This window comes from Apis laboriosa, unplaced genomic scaffold, assembly GCF_014066325.1.
Source record: "Apis laboriosa isolate Shangri-la unplaced genomic scaffold, ASM1406632v1 scaffold113_cov153, whole genome shotgun sequence".
Taxonomy (NCBI): domain Eukaryota; kingdom Metazoa; phylum Arthropoda; class Insecta; order Hymenoptera; family Apidae; genus Apis; species Apis laboriosa.
In genome coordinates, this window is record NW_025220892.1 from 1,241,873 (window position 1) to 1,264,057 (window position 22,185).

General features: G+C 41.0%; 1 protein-coding gene across 2 annotated transcripts in view; it reads right to left on the reverse strand.

Moving 5' to 3' along the window:
- Positions 1–22,185, reverse strand: part of LOC122716584 (nuclear hormone receptor E75) — a 162,160-nt gene that overhangs the window by 68,808 nt on the left and 71,167 nt on the right. The window contains exon 1 of one of the 2 annotated variants that reach the window (XM_043939827.1): positions 15,174–15,363. The exons of the other annotated variant lie outside the window; for it this stretch is intronic. Coding sequence (XP_043795762.1) covers positions 15,174–15,348 — 175 coding nt within the window. The 5' untranslated portion in view covers positions 15,349–15,363. Of the gene's footprint in view, positions 1–15,173; positions 15,364–22,185 lie in introns of those variants that run through there. 2 annotated transcript variants of the gene reach the window in all.

Consider the following 22,185-nt stretch of genomic DNA (forward strand, 5'->3'; position numbering starts at 1 on the left):
TCGTCGATCGCTTCTCGATTTTGAATTTCGAGAAATGAAATTGCACGAATCATCAAACAAAATCGAAATCAACCCTTTACGATTTTCATTCATCCCCTTCCTCCCCGATTTCCGGTTGCAAAAACAATCCTCGATCTCGAAACTTTCCCCTAAATTCCCTCCTCCATGATTAAACAAAGCAAACAAGATTGGAACAAACGAAAATGACGGGCCCCCATGGGGAGGGACAGAGCAAACGATGAGCATGGGTTAATTGAAGCCGTTTAAGTCGATTTGATTCGGCCGGTGAATTGCATCGAGTGCCGGACGACGAAATAAATTCGATTGCGAAATCGGCCGGTTTGCCGGAAGTCGGGCGGAAAGTCCACGGAGGGAATCCGGGACACGGAGGAACGACGACACGATGATGATGTCAATCGTTGGCCTGCCTCTTGGAAAGTGAAAGCACCGACGACACTCTTGTTCTCCCTCTCTCCCTCTCTCCCTCTCTTTCCCTCTCTCTCTCTCTCTCTTTGTGTTGTAAACTTCATGGTTACACGAAGCCCCGGGCTACGCTTCGACCGTCTGTCCTTCTCGCTCTCGGGGAAAAACGCTCGTGGGTCTGAATGCACCCGAACAATCGAATGTCACGATCGAAAATCGAACGACGATTCTTTTCGTTCTCGATTTTTCTTCGTTTGTACGTTTAGAAATACGTTGGGAGAGATCGAAGTTTAATACGGTTGAAGAAATCGAAATTGGGATTTAATAGTCAAATTGGAGAAGAATGGTGGAAGAGTTTGATAATAAAATTTTGGAATATTGGGAATATCCAAGTTGATCTTGTAGAGAAGAAGAGAAATGGTGGGATTTGATGAGTGGACGGTTTAAAAAAATTGTTGGATTTTATGAAATGAATTCGATTACTTGCCAATCCTTCGTCGTTTTTTAATACTTTTGATTCAGACAATTTTCTAATCAATTGTAAATTTGGAAAATGAAGAAGATCCAAATGAAACGAGTGTATTTTAAATCGGAATTTTATCCGAATAAGATTATAGAAATATTGGCGAAATTTAGGAAATATTGCAAAGTATTTTAAGCATCGAAATTTCCTCTTTCTTATTTTTCCACAACGTGATTTTTATTTCAAAACGAACGACTTACACAACGATCTCGCATATTTGTTGCTATAAAGTGATACCGAACGGTTGGGCACCTTGAAAAGCTTTACAAATTAACGATGTACATTTATGAAACAGCGTTAAGCAACATCAAACATTCGATACTTGTTACATACTCGATAAAACAACGTGGCCTCGATTAAAATCTCTCTCTCTCTCTCTCTCTTTCTCTAAACCAACCAACTGATTCAACTAGGAAAATATTTCTAAATTCACAACTTACAAAATTCCGTGTACTTTGAAGTTAGCAACCAGTTTCTAATTCGGTAGAATAGCAAATTTTCTCGGATCGATTTCGAAAAAAAGGAATCTCAGAAGGCGAGCAAGATTTAAAAAAAGATTCAAACGAAATCCGATAAAAAAATTCCATAAACCCTTTCCACTTTCAAAACTTCTCCTTCGAAATTCCAAAATTGAAAAATCCTGTATGCAATGCTTCAAAATTATTATCATTATATATATATATATATCAAATATGTATTAGAAGACACGAGATTACCAAGATATTAAAAAAAAAAAAAAAAAAAGAAAAAGAAGATCCAACAAACTTCAAAACAGATCGCTTTCACTTTTCAAAGCTTCCCCCCTCGAAATTCGACTCCATCGAAATTCCATTGGGGGCTCTCGTATATACGATATTTCGAAGCTCGAAAGGAGATTGAATTCCTTGCTGCCATTTAACCAGTGCATCGTGTGCAGCACGCAATCGCGGGCGCGTTACGCAAGGGGACGTTACGGAAGGCGAAACGAGTGCACGAATCGAGGGTGTGCGAGTTACACGCTCGAGCAGATCGATCGCCTGATAAATATCCGCTCCTGCTCTTTTTTCTCCCTCTCCCTTCGATTTTTCCTTTCGTTTCCTTTTCTCTCCCCCCAAATCCCGTTAACTCTCTTACGGATTAGCCTCCACCCCCTCAGGCTTGTTAATGAAATAATTGCATAATGAGCCGATGAGATTGTCGCGGCCTGACCGATTCCACTGACCGAATGCACGCGTGGCCCGATTGTGCAAAGTGAAAACCGTGCTTCTCAACTCGGCTCGGCTGAATGTTAATCCGTTTAACCGGCAAGAAACCGTGCGTGCCAATCTGTATGGTAATGAGCAAGTTGACGATCGTAGGTAAGGAACTCGTTCCGTTCTGGGAATGAATGGACGATAGAGGAGTTGGAGTGAATTTTTTTTCGAGCGGAGAAATCGTTTTTACCATCGATTTTTCTTTTTTTTTTTTTTATTCTTCTTCGTGGAAATGAATATAGTTTTGGCGTGCGTACGATGAAAAAAATTTCGCAAATACAAATAGATATAAATAGATATAATAGAAAAAATAGAATAGATATATATCTAATAGAATAATAGAAAAAAAATAGATATAAATAGATATAAATAGATATAAATAGATAGTTTGTAAGATAGTTTGTAAATTGGATCAAATTTGAACGATAAATTTTATTCGTTATATAAATTTTGTTTAACAATCGAGGGATAATTCTTTCTTTCTTTTTTTTTTTTCAAGTGAAGTTTTGAAAGTTTGACGCGAAATTAATTTATCGTTCATTCTGTGGAAAGGCCGTGGAATATTGCCAATAGGGGAAACGATACTTTAAATCCCGTTTAGAGGATATTAACTCACTTATGACTCGCCTGTTGCACGATTCATGTTATTCTAATAATACACTATTATATTTTTCTTTCCTTTTTATTATGATGCAATATAAGAAAAATTGAAACGAGATATTATTTTCTTTTCTCGTGGAAGGAGGAAACAATCCCCTTATTGCGATCATAGAAAAAAAAGAAAAAGAAGAAGAAGAGAAATTGCCCTTTTTTTTTTTTTATATCTATCTATAACAATCAAGCTTCAATTGAAACTAGAATAAATACGTAACAGTGGCTCACTTTCAATCCGCCCAAAGATCAACTACGATCAACGATACGATACGAGGAATTTTGAAATTCGAAGAATCTCGAATCCGGGAAGAAGAAAATTCACAAATATCCGAATATTGACACGAAAATACGAATATCCGCGTTCGATATCTTCCTAGCATCATTTTTCCACTCACATATTTTCAATATCCCTCTCCCCCTTCCCCTATCCATCATAAATAATACCGAAACATTATAAAAAAGAAAATCCAATTTCCCTCTAAGTTGGAAAAAAATTCCACTTACGATGTATACACCCTCGAATCAAAATACCCTCAAATTATTATCTTCTATTATCTATCTATAATTATTTATTATCGATCGTTATAGCGAAAGTTAAACGAGGGAGGGGAGGAAAAAAAAAAGAAAAAAAGAAAAAAAGAAAAAAAGAATTCGAAAAGGAAGATGGAGAAGGGGGAGGGGGGGGGCAATTTCCGAATTATCACCGTGCTCACGCGTGTGTTCTAATTCGGCGAAATCGATGTTACGGTAACGCATAAACAGGGAACGAGGGAGGGTGGAGGGAGGGAAGAGTTGGAGGGGGTTGCTACGTGGATCTGTGTCGCGGTTGACCGGGTTAGGGATCGTTGGCGAGTTCGTTGGCCTCGCGACCCGATATACCGGCGACCCCGGGGATTTCTAGGATCGAACCGGGGGAAACACAGCCCCCGCCACCCCCTTATTACACCCCCCCAAGATATCTGTCTCGGATAAACCTTGGGAAATTTAATATAAGCCGATTTCCTCGTTACTTTTATCGCGGCGTTATTTCCGATCCCCTCGATCGAAGCTTAACACGACGGGTGACCACCATCACAGAGTAACAGAGTAGTGGAGGTTCTCCTTTCTCGGGCAAGCGTTCAAGATTCTGTAAATGACGATTGAATTGCATCGATTAATCGATACGAACTTTTATTTATAGTATTTTCTTCGATATTTTATTAGAATTAATGAAAAAAAAAAAAAAAAAATCTACAATACTACAGGAGTAAAAATTATATTTATAAAAAAATATATTGCACGATTATGGTTAAATAAGAAGATAATTTTTGAAACGAATAAACCAATTTTGCTTGCGCTTAACGTGTGTATCTTGGAATACGTGCGATTTTCGAAGATAAAAGGAAACGAAGCGAGGAAATGAAGGGTCGGATCTAGCACGTGTATGTACGGAGGAAAGTAAGCTTGGGGGTCGAATGGCACCCCCGGGGCAATAAGGATGGCTGTTCGTCCTTTGGCACCGGATAAAGAGTGAGGTTTATTTCGAGAGAAAGAATGATTCGTCGTTCGAATCAACTTGGAGTGAGTCAGATTTCTTTTCGACCCTCCGTTCGATTCGGAAATAAACAGAGACGCGGGCTAAATTGGCGAATCGACGGCTCAAAATAAATTCTAATCCCGATTGAAAGTTCACCAAACCCAATTAGTTCATCTGGTATAATCTGGTAGGAGGGGGAAAAATTTTTTTTTTAAACGCGACAGAAATTAAAAGAGAGGAAATAAAATAGCATCGATCAAATAAAAATTTTCAAGTTGAATAATCGTTCGTAATAAAATCTATTCGTTGTAACAACAAAGCGGATTACACGAAAATGAAACGAGATAAAAATAACTAACGAATCTAATTTTCCTAATAAAGGCAAGTGGAGTGATTTTTTAAAAAAAAAAAAATCTAAAATCGAAAAAATACCTATATAAATTGTATTTCGATAAACAAAAATTCTGCCCACAAGCGAATAATTACGAATAACCGCAACTCGAACCGCAGAACGAAGTAATCGTCGAAAGGAACAACCTTACAAGAACAGCGTATAATACATAAATCACGGACACGAGCGCCAAGATTTTTTTCTTTTTATTCCCCGATCGAATAACGCGTAAAAACTAGCTACGCCGGTGAAGGGAAAAATAATCGATTTTTTTTATCGGCTCTTTAATTAAAGACGACGATTTCGATTCGAAACGGTGACAACGATAATTACGATAAAAACAGATATAAATACAGGAACGAACGAGAGAGAGAGAGAGAGAGAGAGAAATAGAGAGAGAGAGAGAGAGAGAGAAATAGAGAGAGAGAGAGAGAGAGAGAGAAATAGAGAGAGAGAAAGAAAGAAATAGAGAGAGAGAGAGAAAGAGAGAGAGAGAGAGAGAGAGAAATAGAGAGAGAGAAAGAAATAGAGAGAAATATATATATATATTTATACGTACGTAAAATAATGGAGGAACGAAGATCGTATAATAAAAGGAAAGAGGTGGATAAAAAAGAAAAAAAAATGAAACGATCGCGCAAGGTGTCTCGTTAGCAATTTACAACACGTTAGTCACATCGGTGATTAACCGTTAGATTGCAGCGGTCGCATTTGCATATTGTGCAATATGCAAGCAGCAGAATGAAACGAGATGCAATGGGAGCCGCGGGGGGAAAAAAATCGCGAAACGGCGATCGGCGATTTCTCGCGATTGAACGCGACGAGTTCGTCGCGGATCGACGACCGCGTCCTTCGAAGCCGGAATCCGAACGGCAAATGGCTTATCGAACGAGTATAATCGCTTTGTACGCCGCTTCGCCCGTTTCCTTTATTTATATACAAACGCCGAGACTTCTCCTTGATACGATGTTTTGAAAATCGAAACGCTCGTGTATTCGAACGTTCTCACGCACGAAAATTAAATATAATTTCGAGCGTTTCGAATTTTTGTTGAAACATTCCCCCCTCCCCCATACAAAATATATATTTTTTAAAATAATTTTTTCCAAAGTAAAAAAAATTCAAGCGTTCAAAAATATTCCGACATTTTTTTTTTTTTTTCGACCGTGTTATCCGTATTATCGAAACTCGTATTATCTCACCCACACCTCGTCCACCTCGTGAAAATTGTTTCAACGAGGAACGAACGTGAATGCCTTACGGATGTTTCTCTGATCGTTGGAAGGAAAGCCTGTTCGATTCCTGGCTGCAATTGCCGCGTAGAAAGTAAATTAATGGCCTCGACGAATGTGAAAGTCGTGCCGTTTCGCACACTTTCCACGGTAGTTCGCGTGGCGAGCGGGTTAAAAGCGCATGCGCGCGAGTTTTTTTTTCTAATTGGCGCGCGAACTGTCGCGATCCATTGCGCAAACGCGGCGCGCGTTTCGCAGTTGCACCGATCGCGAGATTGTTATTAATTATAGTGGAGGTGCCCAAGGACGACCTCTTGTTCTCTCCCGTGGTTCGTTCACCCCGATATCCCGTTATCAGACCACGATCACGAGCCGTTTAACATTATCGTTCGTTCGCCACAAGCGTTTCATCAACCACGTGAATGGGGAATGGGGACAGTTTACGTTGCAGGCAATTCCCAACGATGGATCTTTATACTCCTCTTCGAGATAATCGTTCGATCTTAAAACGATCTATTCTTTTTTTTTTTTTTTTTTATATATGTATTTTACGTGCACGGATATATAAATATCTGCTTTCTTTAATCGAAATGTCCTTTTTAATTATTGCATTTAAACTCGAATTTTTTATATTTCGATTATGAAAATTTATTAGTGAAAAAATTCTTCGAACGAAAGATACGCAGGACTTTCTAATTTGTATTCCAAGAGAAATTTTTATTTTTTTAGCTTCCTCATTTTTAAAAATAGAAACGAATATCGTAGGTAATATAATATTATTGCATTTGAAACAATGTTCCCTTTTTTTTTTTTAGCAACGCATCCCTAAAAAGTTTTATAACGGAAGCACAATAAATCACGCTTAACATCTAATTTCATTCCAACCGACAACACCTGACAACAGAAATTTTCACAGAGTCCTCCAACTCACGAACCTTTTTTATTATCGTTGTTTACGCGTTGCTCTCTGCCTTTTTTACGAGATGCCAGCGATAAAAAAATTCATAGAACAATAAAAAAAGACACTGAATCCCGAGGAAACGAATTCGCGGCACAATACCTCTATGAGTTCCCCTCATCGTCCAAAACGAGATGATTTACGATCGGAAGGGTTGTCTCTGCAAATCCTTTAACGGTAAAAAAAATCCAAAACGACTGCATCCCCCGCGAGACTCTAACTGTAATCCTAAAAAAGAAGGGTTCGTCGTGCGTAATATCGGTCAGTAAAAAAAAAGGGGGGAGAGAGAGAGAGAGAGAGGCGGAAATGCTAACGGGGTTCAAAAAGTCTTTCACGAAGTCGCAAAGTCAATTTCTTTTACCCTTTCGTAAACGACGACCGTAACTTACGATGTCTTCCACATCGTAAAAACATCCAAAGGATTAGAAGTCACGTACCCTTCTTTTTTTTTTTTTTTTCCAAGCCTCCTCCATCCTGCCATCGTTTTAAAACCGTAAGAACACGGGAAGGGGATTAAGGAAAAGACAAGACGAGCGTAGAAAGCAATAAAATGTTTCACTTTTTTATCACTGGCCTACCGTATAGCTTCCAATTTCAAAGTCACCGAAAAACCCTTCTTTCTTTCTTTCTTTCTTTTTTCATTTATTCTTTCCTTTAAGTTATTTATTTATTTTTTTTTTTCTACTTTTTTAACGAACAAAACTCGAGTTGGTTCGAAGAGTTAAGCGGAGAGAGAAAAATCGAGCCAAATTGTTGGTGAAATATTGGCTAACTGAAAGGTTTCTTAGACACTGGATCACCAGTGAAAATATCTTTCGAGGTAACGCGCTTTTCTCTCCCTTCTTCTTCCGAATTTTTGCCACGTTCGAGAATCTGATTTCTAGATACGCTGCTCATACGGAATTCGAATCATTCGTTTTCGAAAATTTATTATACGTGCGAGACATATTTCTCTTCGAAACAAGTTCGAGAAAATGAAATGCAATTCGATTAAAAATTCGATCTTGCAATTAAGCGGATAAAAAGCAATCGAAATACATTTAACTCCTTTCAATTTTATAACTTATCACGAATCCTTCGCGAATTTCTTCAGTAACCACAAATAAAATAGTATAAATGCATAGCAGAAAGGAAAGAGAAAATCTTCGACGGGAGAAAATCTTAAGAATTCTCTTTCGAAAACACACACACACACAATTCAATAAAAAGAAATATCCCGTCAACCCTCTAAAAGAAACTGCAGTTTTCCACGATACATAAGTCCCGCTAAAAACGTTACCTACCCCCTTCCCTCCTCCAAAGCAACAACGGGGCGAAAAGAAGAAATAAAGGGAGAGAGAGAGAGAGAGAGAGAGAGAGAGAGAGAGAGAGAGAGAGAGAGAGAGAGAGAGAGAGAGAGAGAGGAAAAAATCCAAGGAGGAAAAAGTTCTCAAGAATTCTCCCTCCCCCTTCCCCCCTCCTCGTTCGTATACACCCCCCGCGGCCGAGAGCGACTTCAGAAAAGGTTAAATTATCGAGGTAGGAAACGTGTTCCCAGTGGCCTAATCAGGCCGAGGAAAATGCGCGCGGAAAGTGACGCTCGTCGTTCGCGGCTTGTGCACCAGTGGGGAGTAGTAGGGAGGAGGAGGAGGAGGAGGAGGAGGAGGGAGGAAGGGGAGGGTGGCCAAGGAGTCGGTCGGATTGCGAGCGTCGAGGTCGCGGGGTCGTTGACCGGCGAGGAGGGTGGCACTCACCCTAACTAGGCCAGCGGATCTCTCTTTCTCCCGCCCCCACCGCGCCCCTCCCCCCCCCGCCTTCCCTCCTCCCCACCACCGCCGCCTCCTTCCCCCACCCTCGAGCCCGTCCTCGCCGCCTCACTCGGACTCGGTCCACGGTTCTCTTCTATTTTCGCGGGGGCCACTCGACACGGATATATACGGTCCGCCTACGCGTTTGGCGGGATAATTTACGTTATTGAGGCCGTTCCACCCTGTGCGCCCCCACCACGTGGCGAGATATGCACCGAGTGCCGGGTGCTGCCGGGGAGGAGGGGGAGGGGAAAAGCGCGCCGCATTTTCCCGCCGCGTATCCCCGCAAATATCGAAAAATATCGCGTCGAGGGGGTGTACACGGAGGGTGAATTACGATAATTGCTGAGAAGAGTGGTTCCTATCGGAGAGATATATATATATTTCTTCTCTTTTTTTTTTTTTTTTTTTGGAACGAGATTCCCATCAAGCAGAGATTTCGAAGAATTCGAAGAGATTGATTCCGTTTTCCATGACGAAGATAATTATAATAAACATTTTGCTATTATAAATTTATATAATAATAATAATGAACGAGCTAAATGGAAACTTTCTCAATGTGTTACCACCCACAACACGAGAAAATTCAATCGTTTTCGTATTACGTATCGCGATCATTCTTTAAATGTGATCCCACCCAATTCACTTTAGATTGAACGAAATCTAGAGCGCATCTGGAGCCTCGTAGGACGTCACACTGGGAAACCTCGCTTAAGGCGAGGGAACAACAGCAATAGTCAGCTAAACATCACCAAAGTGTACAGCTGCAGCGATAAAGCGGTAACAGGACAAAATTACCGTGCTTTCGGGAGAGAGAAAGAGAGAGAGAGAAAGAGAGAGAGAGGTGGTACAGATATAATATCGCAAGGGGCGACAGGTTGGTGGAAATGCTATACTTAGCAGCCGTCCAGGGGAAGGGGTAGCAATACCAGGGCTGGCTGGTGGGTCAGAGGTCGTTGCCCTCGGGGCTGCTACCCTCTGTCCTCCCACCCCACACTGCCCACCATCCTATCGCCCGTATCCTCAACCGAGTTTCCGGGGGTTGACTGTGCGAACGATCGTGAAGCTTGCTCGAATTCCCGTGAAACGCGCGGAATCCGTTTCTTTTTCTCCCGATTCGATATTCCTTCCAGCTTCCTCGGGAGGAATCTAGGGGAGGGGAAACTTGGGATTGACTTTTTGCCTGGATTGTTCGGCACGACTACGTGTTTTCGAAGATTTTTTTTAGATATTTTTAGATCCGCGGGGGGAGATCGATCTTCTTCCATTTCCTTCAGATATCGAGGAAATTTGAGATCGAAACAGATGGAATCACGTTTAAGAAAGACGTTGAAACGTTTCTGGATTTACGTGAAAAGATTACATTTGTTGTTTTATTAGAGTCATAGCGGAACGGCGAGCGTTACGAAAATTATTTTACCCGTTTATGACCCCCACTGATTCATGCAACGACACTCTATCCGTTCCAATTTTAGGTTCCAGCTCTTGCACCGCTCTAACTATTCTAATAGATCCTCAGACCCTCCCCCCTTCCCTCCTTGTGTGTATCTCTTCCCTCTAATTTTACCTAGAAATATCTCCAACGTCACGAGCATACTAATCGTCCTGATTGATAAAATCTCCTATTCTGACTTCGATCTCCTTTACTATCCTCCTCCCAAAAACTTTAAAATTTCGATCAATCACCGATTCCGTCGAATAATAATCTTCTTCGTTCAAAATAATTAATGAAATTAATGAAAATTTCGAAGAATTTAAAATTTCCTCCATCCTACGAAACTTTCTCCTCTTCCTACGAGAATCGATTATAATTCTCTCTAAAAAAAAAAAAAAGATATAATTCTAAAAAAATATTCAAATTGTCCCTTTCGATATATCTCTAACATACGTTGAGAAATATCGATCTAGATCGAAGAGAAAGTCGACGCACGAATTCTCGTTCTCGAAACGGGATAAAGTCCGCTGGAAAGGGAGAAATCGGCGCGAGAGCACCGACTTCCCTTTCATCGGCATCCGGACGAACCGCCTTCGCCGAGCGCCTGCCTCGACTTCCTGCTCGGACCACTCTTACTTTCCTCTCGGTGAACCGTGACACTCCGATCGTGGCGCTCACGGTTCAGGTGAAATAAAAAAAAGAAAGAAAAAAAAAAAAAAAAGAAAATCCAGACACAATACTCCACGAGATTAGATTCTTTTCTTTTTTTTTTTTTTTTTCCACGCGACGCGCGTTACATTTCTGTCGCTATTGGAACAGAGAGGTGAAAGCGCGAATCACTGAGCTGGAAATCGCGGCTGCGAAACGAAATTATGCATCTCGGGTGGTGTCCTTTCGTGGTGGAAAGTTTCCAGCGAGTGGAAACGGGCGAAGGACGCGCAAGCGGCGGCTCTGTTGCAAGCCGCCGGAATTTTCGAAACCCGCGAATTAGAACGGAATAGCGGGGATCTGTGTTGCGAGAACATCGGCGGGTATTGCTGATTTCGTCCGCGTATTGAAGGTTGATGCGTATTGTTTCGAAGTGGTGGGAAGTTAGATGATTAGGATTAGATTCGTCGGAGTTTGAATACGTTTGAACACTCGTGGGAGAACTCTGTTGTGATAAAACATTGATAGTAATTGCTCAAAAAAAATCGTAAATCTGTCACGTAACGGAATCTTCGATCCCCTGATATTTTCACCCGAAACCAATGAAATTCTCCTTTATATTTTAACGAACGTAAGGAATAGAAAGTGAAAGAGAGGGGAAGAAAGAAATGGAGAATTTCGTTTCGCGATTCCCGAACGAAGGGAATCCCCTAATTGATCCACAAGAGACAATAATCCCTCTATTCTTCGATCTGCTCTATTTGCAAGAATTGTTTACCTAAATTAAAAAAAAAAAAAAAAAAAAAAAAAAAGAACGAGAAGATAGAGCGTACACATATTAAAACCGCATCTATATCGCATCAAAAGATAAAGCCAATCTAGAGTTCTTCAACGAACGATTTCTTTCCGATTTCAAAACTGCTCTCCCATCCCGCCTCTTCTCCATCCGATCTCCTTGAAACAGACACGATTTTCGCGATCGGTTCAGCGAACTTAGTTCGAAGAAGCTCGCTCCTCCAAGTCGATAAGAGTCGAGAAGCTCGCGGCGCGATAAGAGCCCCGACACGGTTCGAGGTTGTTCACCTTGATGGCGCACGCGGGAGAACGAGACGGATGACGCTCGAGCGGACGAAGATAGCGTGTGGTCCGCACGCAGCGTGAACCAGAAGGGAAGGAGCCAAGAGAAATAAAAGAGACGAAAGAAGAAGAGAAGAGAAGAGAAGAGAAGAGAAGCCGCGAGTGAGATTAGGGGAAGAGAGAGAGAGAAAGAGGGAGAGGGAGAGAGAGAGAGAAGCAGTGGATCCGTACTCTTATCGGGCTTCTCGTCGGTTCGGCTTGCGGCGTAGGGACGTTGCGAGATTAGAACGACCCCGAGAGCAGCTCAGAGAGTCGACGAACCGGCCCCTGATTGGGCGATGTCGAGTCAACGTTCCTCTAGCCACCGAGCGGGAAAGGGGGTCGGTGGAGGCAGATGATGGGGGTGGGGAAGAGGGGTAATCGTGGACTGGGAGAGGACACAGCGCATCAATCGAGGTCACTGGGGACCAGGAGGAGGCCAGGCCATTGCCCGTGTGTCTTGCTTTTGAGGTTAGCTAGTCGTCAGCACGGGCGCAATTAAAAAATGCCCCCGCGCGGATGTTGGGGGTGTCCCTTCTTCGAACGGAGATCTTTCATAACCCTGAATCGTTAAATGATCGTTAAATGATCGACGGATGAATTCTTCCTATGCGCAGTGTATTGGAGTCCGAGATAAGAAGATCGATTTTGATAATATCGCGGTAGAGGATTACACGCTACAATGGACATTTTCGTACAACTGGGTCGATCAAATTGATTGGAAAAATAGATCTAAAAAGTTTTCTGTTCGTTGCTTCCACTCGGATATATTGGAATAGATTCAAGATCCAACGTTGTTAAAAATATCTATATCCATTATGTCCAATTAATTTTCTCTATTGAAATCATCCTATCGATGGGGACAACAACCCTTTCTAATTGGATTATCAAAGAATCCAGAGGAAGTGAGTTGCGTCAGCCGACCCGTTGCTAAAATTACGCGACTCGTTGCTTCGCGGCTCGAACCGACCCGCATTCTTAGCGCGAACCGGGTCGCGCCACGCTCGGACACTATGCAGATGACTTTTTATCGCTCACGGAATCCTTCACGGAAATTCGGAGTGGAGCATGGAGCGGAACAGGTCGATCGGGAGGCGAAACGAAGGGAATCGCCGTTGCTCGACCCGCCTCGTAGTTACGCTCGTTGAGGCAGGTCAGTGCTCCGAACGGCGGATGCAACGACAAACGAGGAACGGAGAAACGGTGAAAGCATTCCAATATGGCCGCCACGGCGAGAGTGATCACGGTCCAGCAGCTCGGCTAATGCACTTACTTTACTTTCTCCGCGGTAGAGTCAAGACTCAGAGCCGAGATCCCGTGCGAAAGAAATCGGGAGAGGAAAAGAGAGGCGAGGAACGGAGAGACGGGCAGAGGGAGGAAGAGAGAGAGAGAGAGAGAGAGAGAGAGAGGGACAAGCTGGTGAGTAGGTAGCCCATACGTAATTCAGTATCGTGAGGTTACGTAACGGGGCCTACGAGGAGAATTCTCAGCCGGTTGAACGTACTTGTGTGCGTGTGTTATGCGTGTAACGTGCTTACGTGTGCTTCTCGTACGCGGTTGTCACCATTCTTTTTCTCTTTCTCTCCCGCGTAAACCGCGCGTTCACGCAATTCTTCGTGAGAAAGGTATATGTGAACTACATTACGTTCAAGAATGGGGGAAATATAGATGAAATTGCACGGACCACGGGGAACAAGTTAGTTGGAAAAACGTGAGACGATATCGAGGGGATGGGAAATTCGTTCGATCCGATATTGGACGGTGAGCGTAAATGATAAAATAAAGAGTTACACGTGTCTATTAATCTTGATATCTATGGAGAATATCTAATTGTCCTCGAACACAAGTTAATTTATTAAGGAAGTAAGATAAAAATGAATTAATTACTTAAATAAGCGTCGACCTTCGTCCTTTTTATATACGTTATGCATTAATTACAACGACATCATAGATGAATTTTAATAACATCCTCATTGGCCATAGCGGCTTGAACAACTCGATTCTATTAAAGTTGAAATTAAATTGAAAACGATAAAAAAAGAAGAAGAAAACAAACAAAAAAAGATACAAAGATCTAAAATAGAAAAGGAGGGAGGGAAGGAGGAGAAGAACAAAAGGTGGGCGAACGCTTATGAACGGATCGTGGTGTGTAACTGTATATGAGAAGTACATCGGTCTCTTTTACGCGAGCAGAACAAGAGGGCGAACGGGCAGGCCGAGTGTGTTGGTGACCTTCGATGATAGCCGTGGGTGGGGAGGTTGGTCGAGTAGCTAAACTACGTTGGTGGGAAAGGGAAGGGGCGAGAGTAGGAAAGAGAAAGAAAGAGTGCGAGCGAGAGAGATGCGAGCGGGTCGGTAGGGAGACCCAGTTCGAGTTTGTTGAACCGGCCCGCCGGCGATTGGCCACACGAGTCGCGGAGTTCACTCTACTTGCCGAACGGAGGTAGGAGAAGGCGAGAGGAGGCGGTGGGGCGAAGTGGCAGGCCGCTCGGTTAATTTCATCTTGCCCCAGTTACGGGCCAGGCAGGGTGAACGAACTAGCCTCGCGCCAAGGCCCCACCGACCTACTTTCCTGTTCTATGGACCGCCGTGAGAGAAAGAGACCGAGACTCGCGCTATGCCTCTCTGTACAACGTGCCGAGTTCACGACGAGTTCAGGCCAAACAGAGAGAGACGAAACGGCCGCGAGAAGGAGAGGATACATGGAAGCGCTCGAACGGGACAGAGAGAGGGAATGGTGCGTGTATGTGTGTATTGGAGGGAGGGCACTGAACACTCTAGGGTGGGAGCCCCACTAGAGAGGCTCACTATCTAGGCTAGAACCACGAGTAAAAAGAAGAGAGGGAAGATCGAGGCACGAGTGGGAGAGAGACAACGAAAATGAGAGACAGAGAGGGAGAAAAATTGCCGGAGCGCCGAGTGGAAGGCCGCCGACCGAGGGCAACGAACTAGCCTCGTCCCGGGCCCCGCGACCTACATTCCAACCCCGCTGGAAAGTGAAACCGCCTCTTTCTCTATTCCTTCCTACCTGAATCGTGATCTACGCTAGGTTAAGAATGTTTTTACGAGTCTATTATGGTACGATAGATATATTATATACGCAATATACACGCGCAATCTCCTATAAATCGATTCGAAATCGAACGGTCGCCAACGAGCGGGAAAAAATATACTCTCCCTTTCGTTCGACAAAAGCCTATGAAATTTTTTCGAAAGAACGGAACGAATACGTACGGGAACGAATCAAAGACTACTCACCGGCTAAAACTCGTCCCAACAGATTCTCGCTATCCTGAGGTGCACCGCGATAACAGACCTGGGCCGATTGTTCCTTGTCGTTGTCCAGAGGTTCACTAGACGGTGACAAAATATCACCGGACGGTTGTTGTTCCTCGGCACTGCTGCCACGAGGCTTGAATTCTTGCACGGTCATTTCTTGTCACGACAGTCTGCCGCGATTATTGCACTGTCTTCTGTTTTCCCGCTCTTTTACTTCTTTACTTAACCTTCTTGCTCTTCTCAAACGATTGTCAATGACAATTTTTTGACTCCAATAGTCCTACCGACAATCTCACGTGTAAACAAGCTTGAGGCTGACATAACACGACTCTCCATGCAACCGTAAAAAACTCGAATCGCAAACCGCCAACGACGCTATCTACTCGAATCCTTCTGTTGACAACTTCACTCCGTTTCTACCTCTGTCGAGACTAACCACGCAATACCGGCACGAGACACCGGCGCAAAAACTCGCGAGTTTGTTTTGATCGAAATCAGTCTTCTCTTACTGCGTATAACAATTACGCTTCTTCTTTCTACGAACGACACACTTTCTTTTCGCGCGCACAACACACGATCACCACGACGATACGATCTGTTGCTTTCCAATGGCGACCGCGTGGTTCTCGCGGTAACTGCAAATCGAAGCTTGTTGCAACGTTATTAGTTGATGTGTTGTGTGTGGCGTGCGATGCGGTGCGCGAGTGAGTTCGTCGCGGCGTGGCGTGCCGCGGCTTCGCGGCGCCTGCGCGGTACACCGCTGATTGACATTCGCGTAGCGTCGCGCGGTGGCGCCCCACGATTTATTTTCATCGCAATTTTTCGATATTTACAATTTATATCGAGATTAATATTACATATTTGCGTATAAATACATTGCAATGTTAATTTTAATACACGTATAATGATCCTATTTATACATTAAACACGTAAAATACGTATTTAATATTTCGCGATTTACTTTCCAATGAAAATATTATCGTACGAGGTAATTTGCGATTTCTTGCCGTGTTATTCGTTCTATCATGATTCCCTCCAAGTATTTAAACGACTGTCATTCGGAAAATCGTGGATGTAAATACATTAAATATTGATATATTTATTCCACGTACTGCTCACCTTTTGAAAAGATATTTTTATTATTTCTCAAGATTACAATCATGCATGCATGCATATATTATTCGCAACGAGGAAATCTGTTTAAATATTCAAATTAAAATCATATCCAATACATTTGAAATAGCACGTGTTCGAGGAGACACGACTCGATTCCATTTTCTTTATCGATCCAGAATTTCTCGTTAATGGACCAACTCGAATACGAATTTCATTTCCTGACAAAAACGGGCAGGGAAAAGAGTGAATTTTCTACAAAGAACGGAGAACAAAACAAACTTATCAGACGCGATATTAAGCCACGATGGTGTATCCTCAAAGCAATCGGCTCGTTCCTACGACCAATTGGCACGGTTGACCCGTCATTAGGATCAAGGATTTTTATCGGTAGTACGAAGAGGCTTGGCCTAGCCTTTATTATGCGTACACGCGTGCACGATGACGAAGAGACGGCGTCGTAAAGTCACACGCTATAACCCGTTGAGAGAACAAAAGTAAATTTGTAGTCAAGGACCACCATGAAATCGTCGGTCCTATTTTACGCGTTTCAACCTCGCGCCAAATATGAAACCAACATGAAATTCTACGTTACAACGACAAATAACGCTACGAGGGGTTAGACATTCGTGGTTAAACACAAGAATTAAAGACGTTTTCGTCCAATAAAAGTCACTCTCTAATCTCGAAACAAACGGTAATTCTAGTGGAAAATTTATCGGATGACGCCTAACGATGGTGCCCAAACTATACGCTCCTGACCTGTGTGCGATACACAATCAGAGAATATAACGTTGACTCACTAACACTCGGTGAGTGAAAGCTGTTTAACCCCTGTGACAGACACGTATACACGTGGTGTCTATGTGTGTACACGACTTCACACTTCCACCGAACACGTGGCCTACGGAAAGTAGAAGTTGGATCACAGGTGAATGGAATACCTATATACTATTATATACCTAACGGAACTTCCCTAATCCAACTCCCACCTAAAGTCGGTAACTAACCTGCCTCAATTGTAGTTCGTTACTCTATTCTTCTACTTCTATTTCTATTATCTAACGTGGAGCGTATCGTTGAATTTCGAATGATTTTGTCTACGAGGACGATGACACGTTCCATTATGTAATCAGAGATTCGTATTTTGACGATGATACGATAACAATCGAGTTTTTCTCTATTTGGTTTGACAAAGTTTGATTCGGTTCGAAAATAAAAATGTAAGATGATATCAGGAATTCGTTATCAATTGGGATCCACACAGGTGGTCGGCGATAAGTTATTTGAATATCAAAGTTCACGTTTATCGGGAGGGGAATTTTTTTGGATTATTAATATAATCCCTTTGTTCATCCTTCTTAAATTATTACGAGTTAAATTTAAATTATTCCTCCTTGCAATTGATCGCCTTTTGCAATTCGTTTCAATTTGGCCTTGCTCCTCTTACTCTCCTTTGTTTCTTATACCAAAGTGTGTCATCGTTTGTGACAAATTTATTTGTTTATTTTTCCTTCTTCTTCCTTTCTGACGATTCAATAACATTTTGAGTAATATGAGAAAAGATGACAGGCGATGATTTAAACGAACAACTTGATCTTTTTCCACCGAATGAAATTTGGTTAAATAAAGCGGCATTAATAATTCCACGACGGAAGGTTGAATCTAAATTGACGCAAACTGGGCGCAGTCCAAGCCTAACCTGCCCTAACTACGGGCCTTGAATAAACAGTTAGTGTGGCGTGGCCAGTGTGACGGATGTCGTCTAACGGGAATAATTCTCTAGCGCCACTTGGATTCCTTTCTGAATCGAACCTCCACTCTCACTTTCCTTTCCTTCAAGTCTCTTGCCCTTCCCGCAATTTTTTAATCCGTTCGTAAGATTGAAGAAAAATTTAAAGAGAAACTAAAAATAAAAGTGAGATATTTCATTCCAAGTCTTGGAAAATTTTATTTTGTCTCTATTTTTTTATTGAGAAAAAAGGAAAGGAAATTTTTGAAAGTTTCTTTCACTTTCGTTTCTTTTTCTATCTATAAAATTTATAAAAAATAAAAATGGAATATTTTACTTAAAAATTTTGAGACGTTACGTAGTGATTAAATTTGAATAATTGTTAGCCAACGATTGATAGCGGATTGATATCGAATTTAAAATAGGACAAATGTCAAGAGATAGGTTAATTGTTTTTATTTGAAGGCTATACTAAAGTAATTCGTGCAATTTTATTGGATGACTTCTATCCACGTCTAGATCATGGTCATCGTGTAAATCTGCTAAACGGTTCGAATTGGACATATTACTATAGACTGTCAAGACACGACATGACTATTCTAAATATAATCCGAAGCCCGACCTACCCTAACTGTGCGGCTTGTGACCATAGAGGCACGCCATGATTGAGCTCAAACGTTCAAGGAGATTAATTTGCAACCACGGCCACAGTGGCTCCCTGCGTTTGTCACTTTCAACATTTAACGATCGTTAAATTGTTCGAAATCTAAATTTACAAAACACCTGAATTAAATCGAAAATTTAAATTTTATAGAAAATAAAAAATAAAAAAAAAAAAGAATATCAAACGTAGATCAAGAAAGATCAATCGAAAGGTCGAAATATTTGAAATTTTCTGATCCTGGTCGAAATCAAAATTCGATAATTCGCAGTTTTACTTTTTCTATGAATGAAATATTACATCAGTTCGTTAATTTAACACTAAATAAAAAATTGAAAAAAAAAATCACAATGGAATCTGTAAAAGGAAAAAAATTTTCGCAATGAAATTACCAAAAAAATTGGAATAAAATTCCACTCTAACCACATACTCTCACACACTAAAACAAAGGGAAAAGATGGAACGGAAAAATAAATTTAAAAAACGTTGATCTTCCTTTTTCCTCTCGTTGTCTCTCGTTGAAAGCAAGCGAGATTCGAACTGCTTGTTATTATCCCGAATCCTCTTTGTACGAGCAACAGAGAAGATTTATTAGTAGTTTGGGATCCCGATATTCCATGGCGAAGCGTATAATCGACCCGACTCTACCTGGAACACCTGTTAGCTAATCTGTCTACTCGTCTCGAGACTTCGATTGCTTCGTGGAAAAGAAGAAAAAAAAAGGAGTGGGAGAAGGGGAGAAGAGAGGAAAAAAAGTACAAGATTCAGCAAGAACAGAGATTGGAGAGAAAAAGTTTTTCTCTTCGTGAAAGAAATCTCTCTCGCCAACTTGACACGACCTCCCCGACTCGTTCTGTAAACTTCTCTCGAAAAAAATCTTCTTCGTTCTCTCCCAGAGCGGAAATGAGAAAAAGAAACGAAACGTTTCGATGAACTTCCTATGGTAAGGATGATTTCTCTCTTTCTGGATCAAAAAAAAAAAAAAAAAAATGGAATTAATTTCAAACAATTTCTCGAGAATAATTTTCAAGAGTTAAAGAGTAAGGAATACGTTAGGGTGATTTTTAAAAATTTTTAAGAACCACTCTCGAGAGTTATTATACGTGTCTTAATAAACACTGTGTGTTAAATAGATGATTTTCGATGCGTCGTATTTCAAAAAATACGCCTCCAATTTTACTTTCAAACGTTTCAAATTCATGAATATTCGATGAGCGATACTTTTCCATTTTTGGAATTGGATTTTGGAAAGGTTAGAAAGCAATCAGAGGATTAAGCGTTGAGGAGGAACAAGTGAGCGAGGGATAAATAATTTTGTAAAAGAGGGGAGACAGGAGGAATAGGAGGAGGGATAATTGAAAGGTATTAATGATGCTATTTCACGCGATAAGATAGCGATGAATTGGCACGATAATGAATGGTGAATCAACCTTCCTGAATGCCTGATTACCGATTATGTCTCTTTGCGCTCGCATCGATGTCACGTTCGATTGATGTAATATGTTAATGGCATAGATAATGGAAATTTGTTACGGTTTATCGGACAGGATTTATGTATTAGCAAGCATTTTCTTTCGTTTAGATTAATTGAGAAATTTTTCAGAATTTAAATAGTAGAATTTAATTTTCTTTTTTTTTTTTTTTTTTNTTTTTTTTTTTTTTTTTTCCTATTGAATTTTTACTACCATTCCAATATAGATATATTTCCATATATCTATAAATCCATATATCATGTAATAATATTAAACGATCCTCTTCCGTTTAATATTTCGATTATTATATAAAAATGACGTTTACATTCCTTTTCTCTCTCTTTCTCTTTTCCTATAGATTCTTTTTCTTCACCTTTAATAAATATATTTAGAGAAGCAATCACAATGATTATACTGGCAATGAATAATCGAAATGCAAACAATTTTTATTGTATTAGAATCGACGCGTGTAAATAAAAAAAAAAAAAAGGAAAAGAAAAAAAAAACGAAAAGAGAGTAACAGTAACAGTTCAAATCTGAAATAACAGTTCTATAAATTGCTTACCTAGAAAAGCCCAGAGAGCTTTACAAGTTAAACTCGGTTAAACCACGAAGCAATTTTCATTCTTCCCCGGAACTCCCGGCGTCTCTTCGAGAAAACGAGAAATTCCAAAATTTTCAACGCCCACCAGGGAAGAATTCAAAGCCAGTTCAGGCAAAGAATTTACGAACGGTTATCGGAGTCAAGTGGTTACGGGGTTGCGGCCAAATTTTATGGCTGCGGTTTTCGCACTTTCTTTCTCTCTGAATTGATCATAAATTTCGAGGAAACAGCGGCCCACGTTACGCACCCATTTACGAAAAAGATTTTCCTCCATCCATTTCCTTTCTGGATATTCAGATTCGATATCCGGTTCGAGAAAGCGGACAAATTTGTCTTGTAATTCAAACAGAAGAGATTGTAACCCCCTCCTCTGTGTGTGTGTTTGTTTTTGGATCAAAGATGAAATTGCTTTTGTAAAGAAGAAAATGGTGCAATTGGATTTTATTGGAAATTAATTTCGATGATTAGCATTAAACCATATAATATTTTTCCTCTCTTTTTATTATACAATCGACTTAATCTAAATAAATCCTTGCAATTCGATTAAGAAATAATCACGAGTTACAATTAATTTATTAGAAATTCGCGTGCGTGGAACAAGTGTCGAGGAATTTGCATAAAAATTTCCCAAGGAAATTGAAATAGAACGAATATCGACAATTACGAGGGAAATGGGATTGTGAGCCAATCCTCCATGCTCTTTCTAAACCTAAAATTAGTCGCGGTTCGTTCGCAACCGTAGCAAGAAACGAAACTTTCAAGACTGAAAATGGGTTTCGAATGCATTCCGATCCAGTCCCCAGCCAACCGCTATGACACCAACTATATACCCCTTTGATTAAGGTATCACTCGAATGCATCGCAAATTACGTTCACCACGTCGACCTTATCGGCTTCTCGTTGGCCTACGGACACTGATGTACGACCAGTTGTCGCGACTCGCCGCCTCAATTGCATGTGCAACGTGTTACGTGCACGTATGTAACACGTACGTAAGAGGGAAGTGAAGTCGACTCTCGATTCGAGCAAGTACAATATCGTTCCCCGCATCGAACAAAGGAATTTAATTGAATGATCATTTTTGGAAGAGAGAGAGAGGAAAAAGTGACACCGTTTGATCGATCGAAAGTTGCAATAAATATAAAGATCCCGAAAAATTTAGATATTTCCTTTTCAATTCAACTCTCTTCATCTATCTTTTTAGCCTCGCCGATTTTAAACGAATCATTTTGTTAAAGCTTCCCTAAATAGTTATCCCCGATTCTAAATTCATCTTATTCAATTTTGTTCCCTCGATTCGATGATTTCTAGGTAATTTTAAATTTAATGAAATTGAATTTAATCGAAAGAGATTGAGGAGGAGAGAATGTTCAAATCCTTCGAATCAACCCTCAAAATTCCAAGTTCAA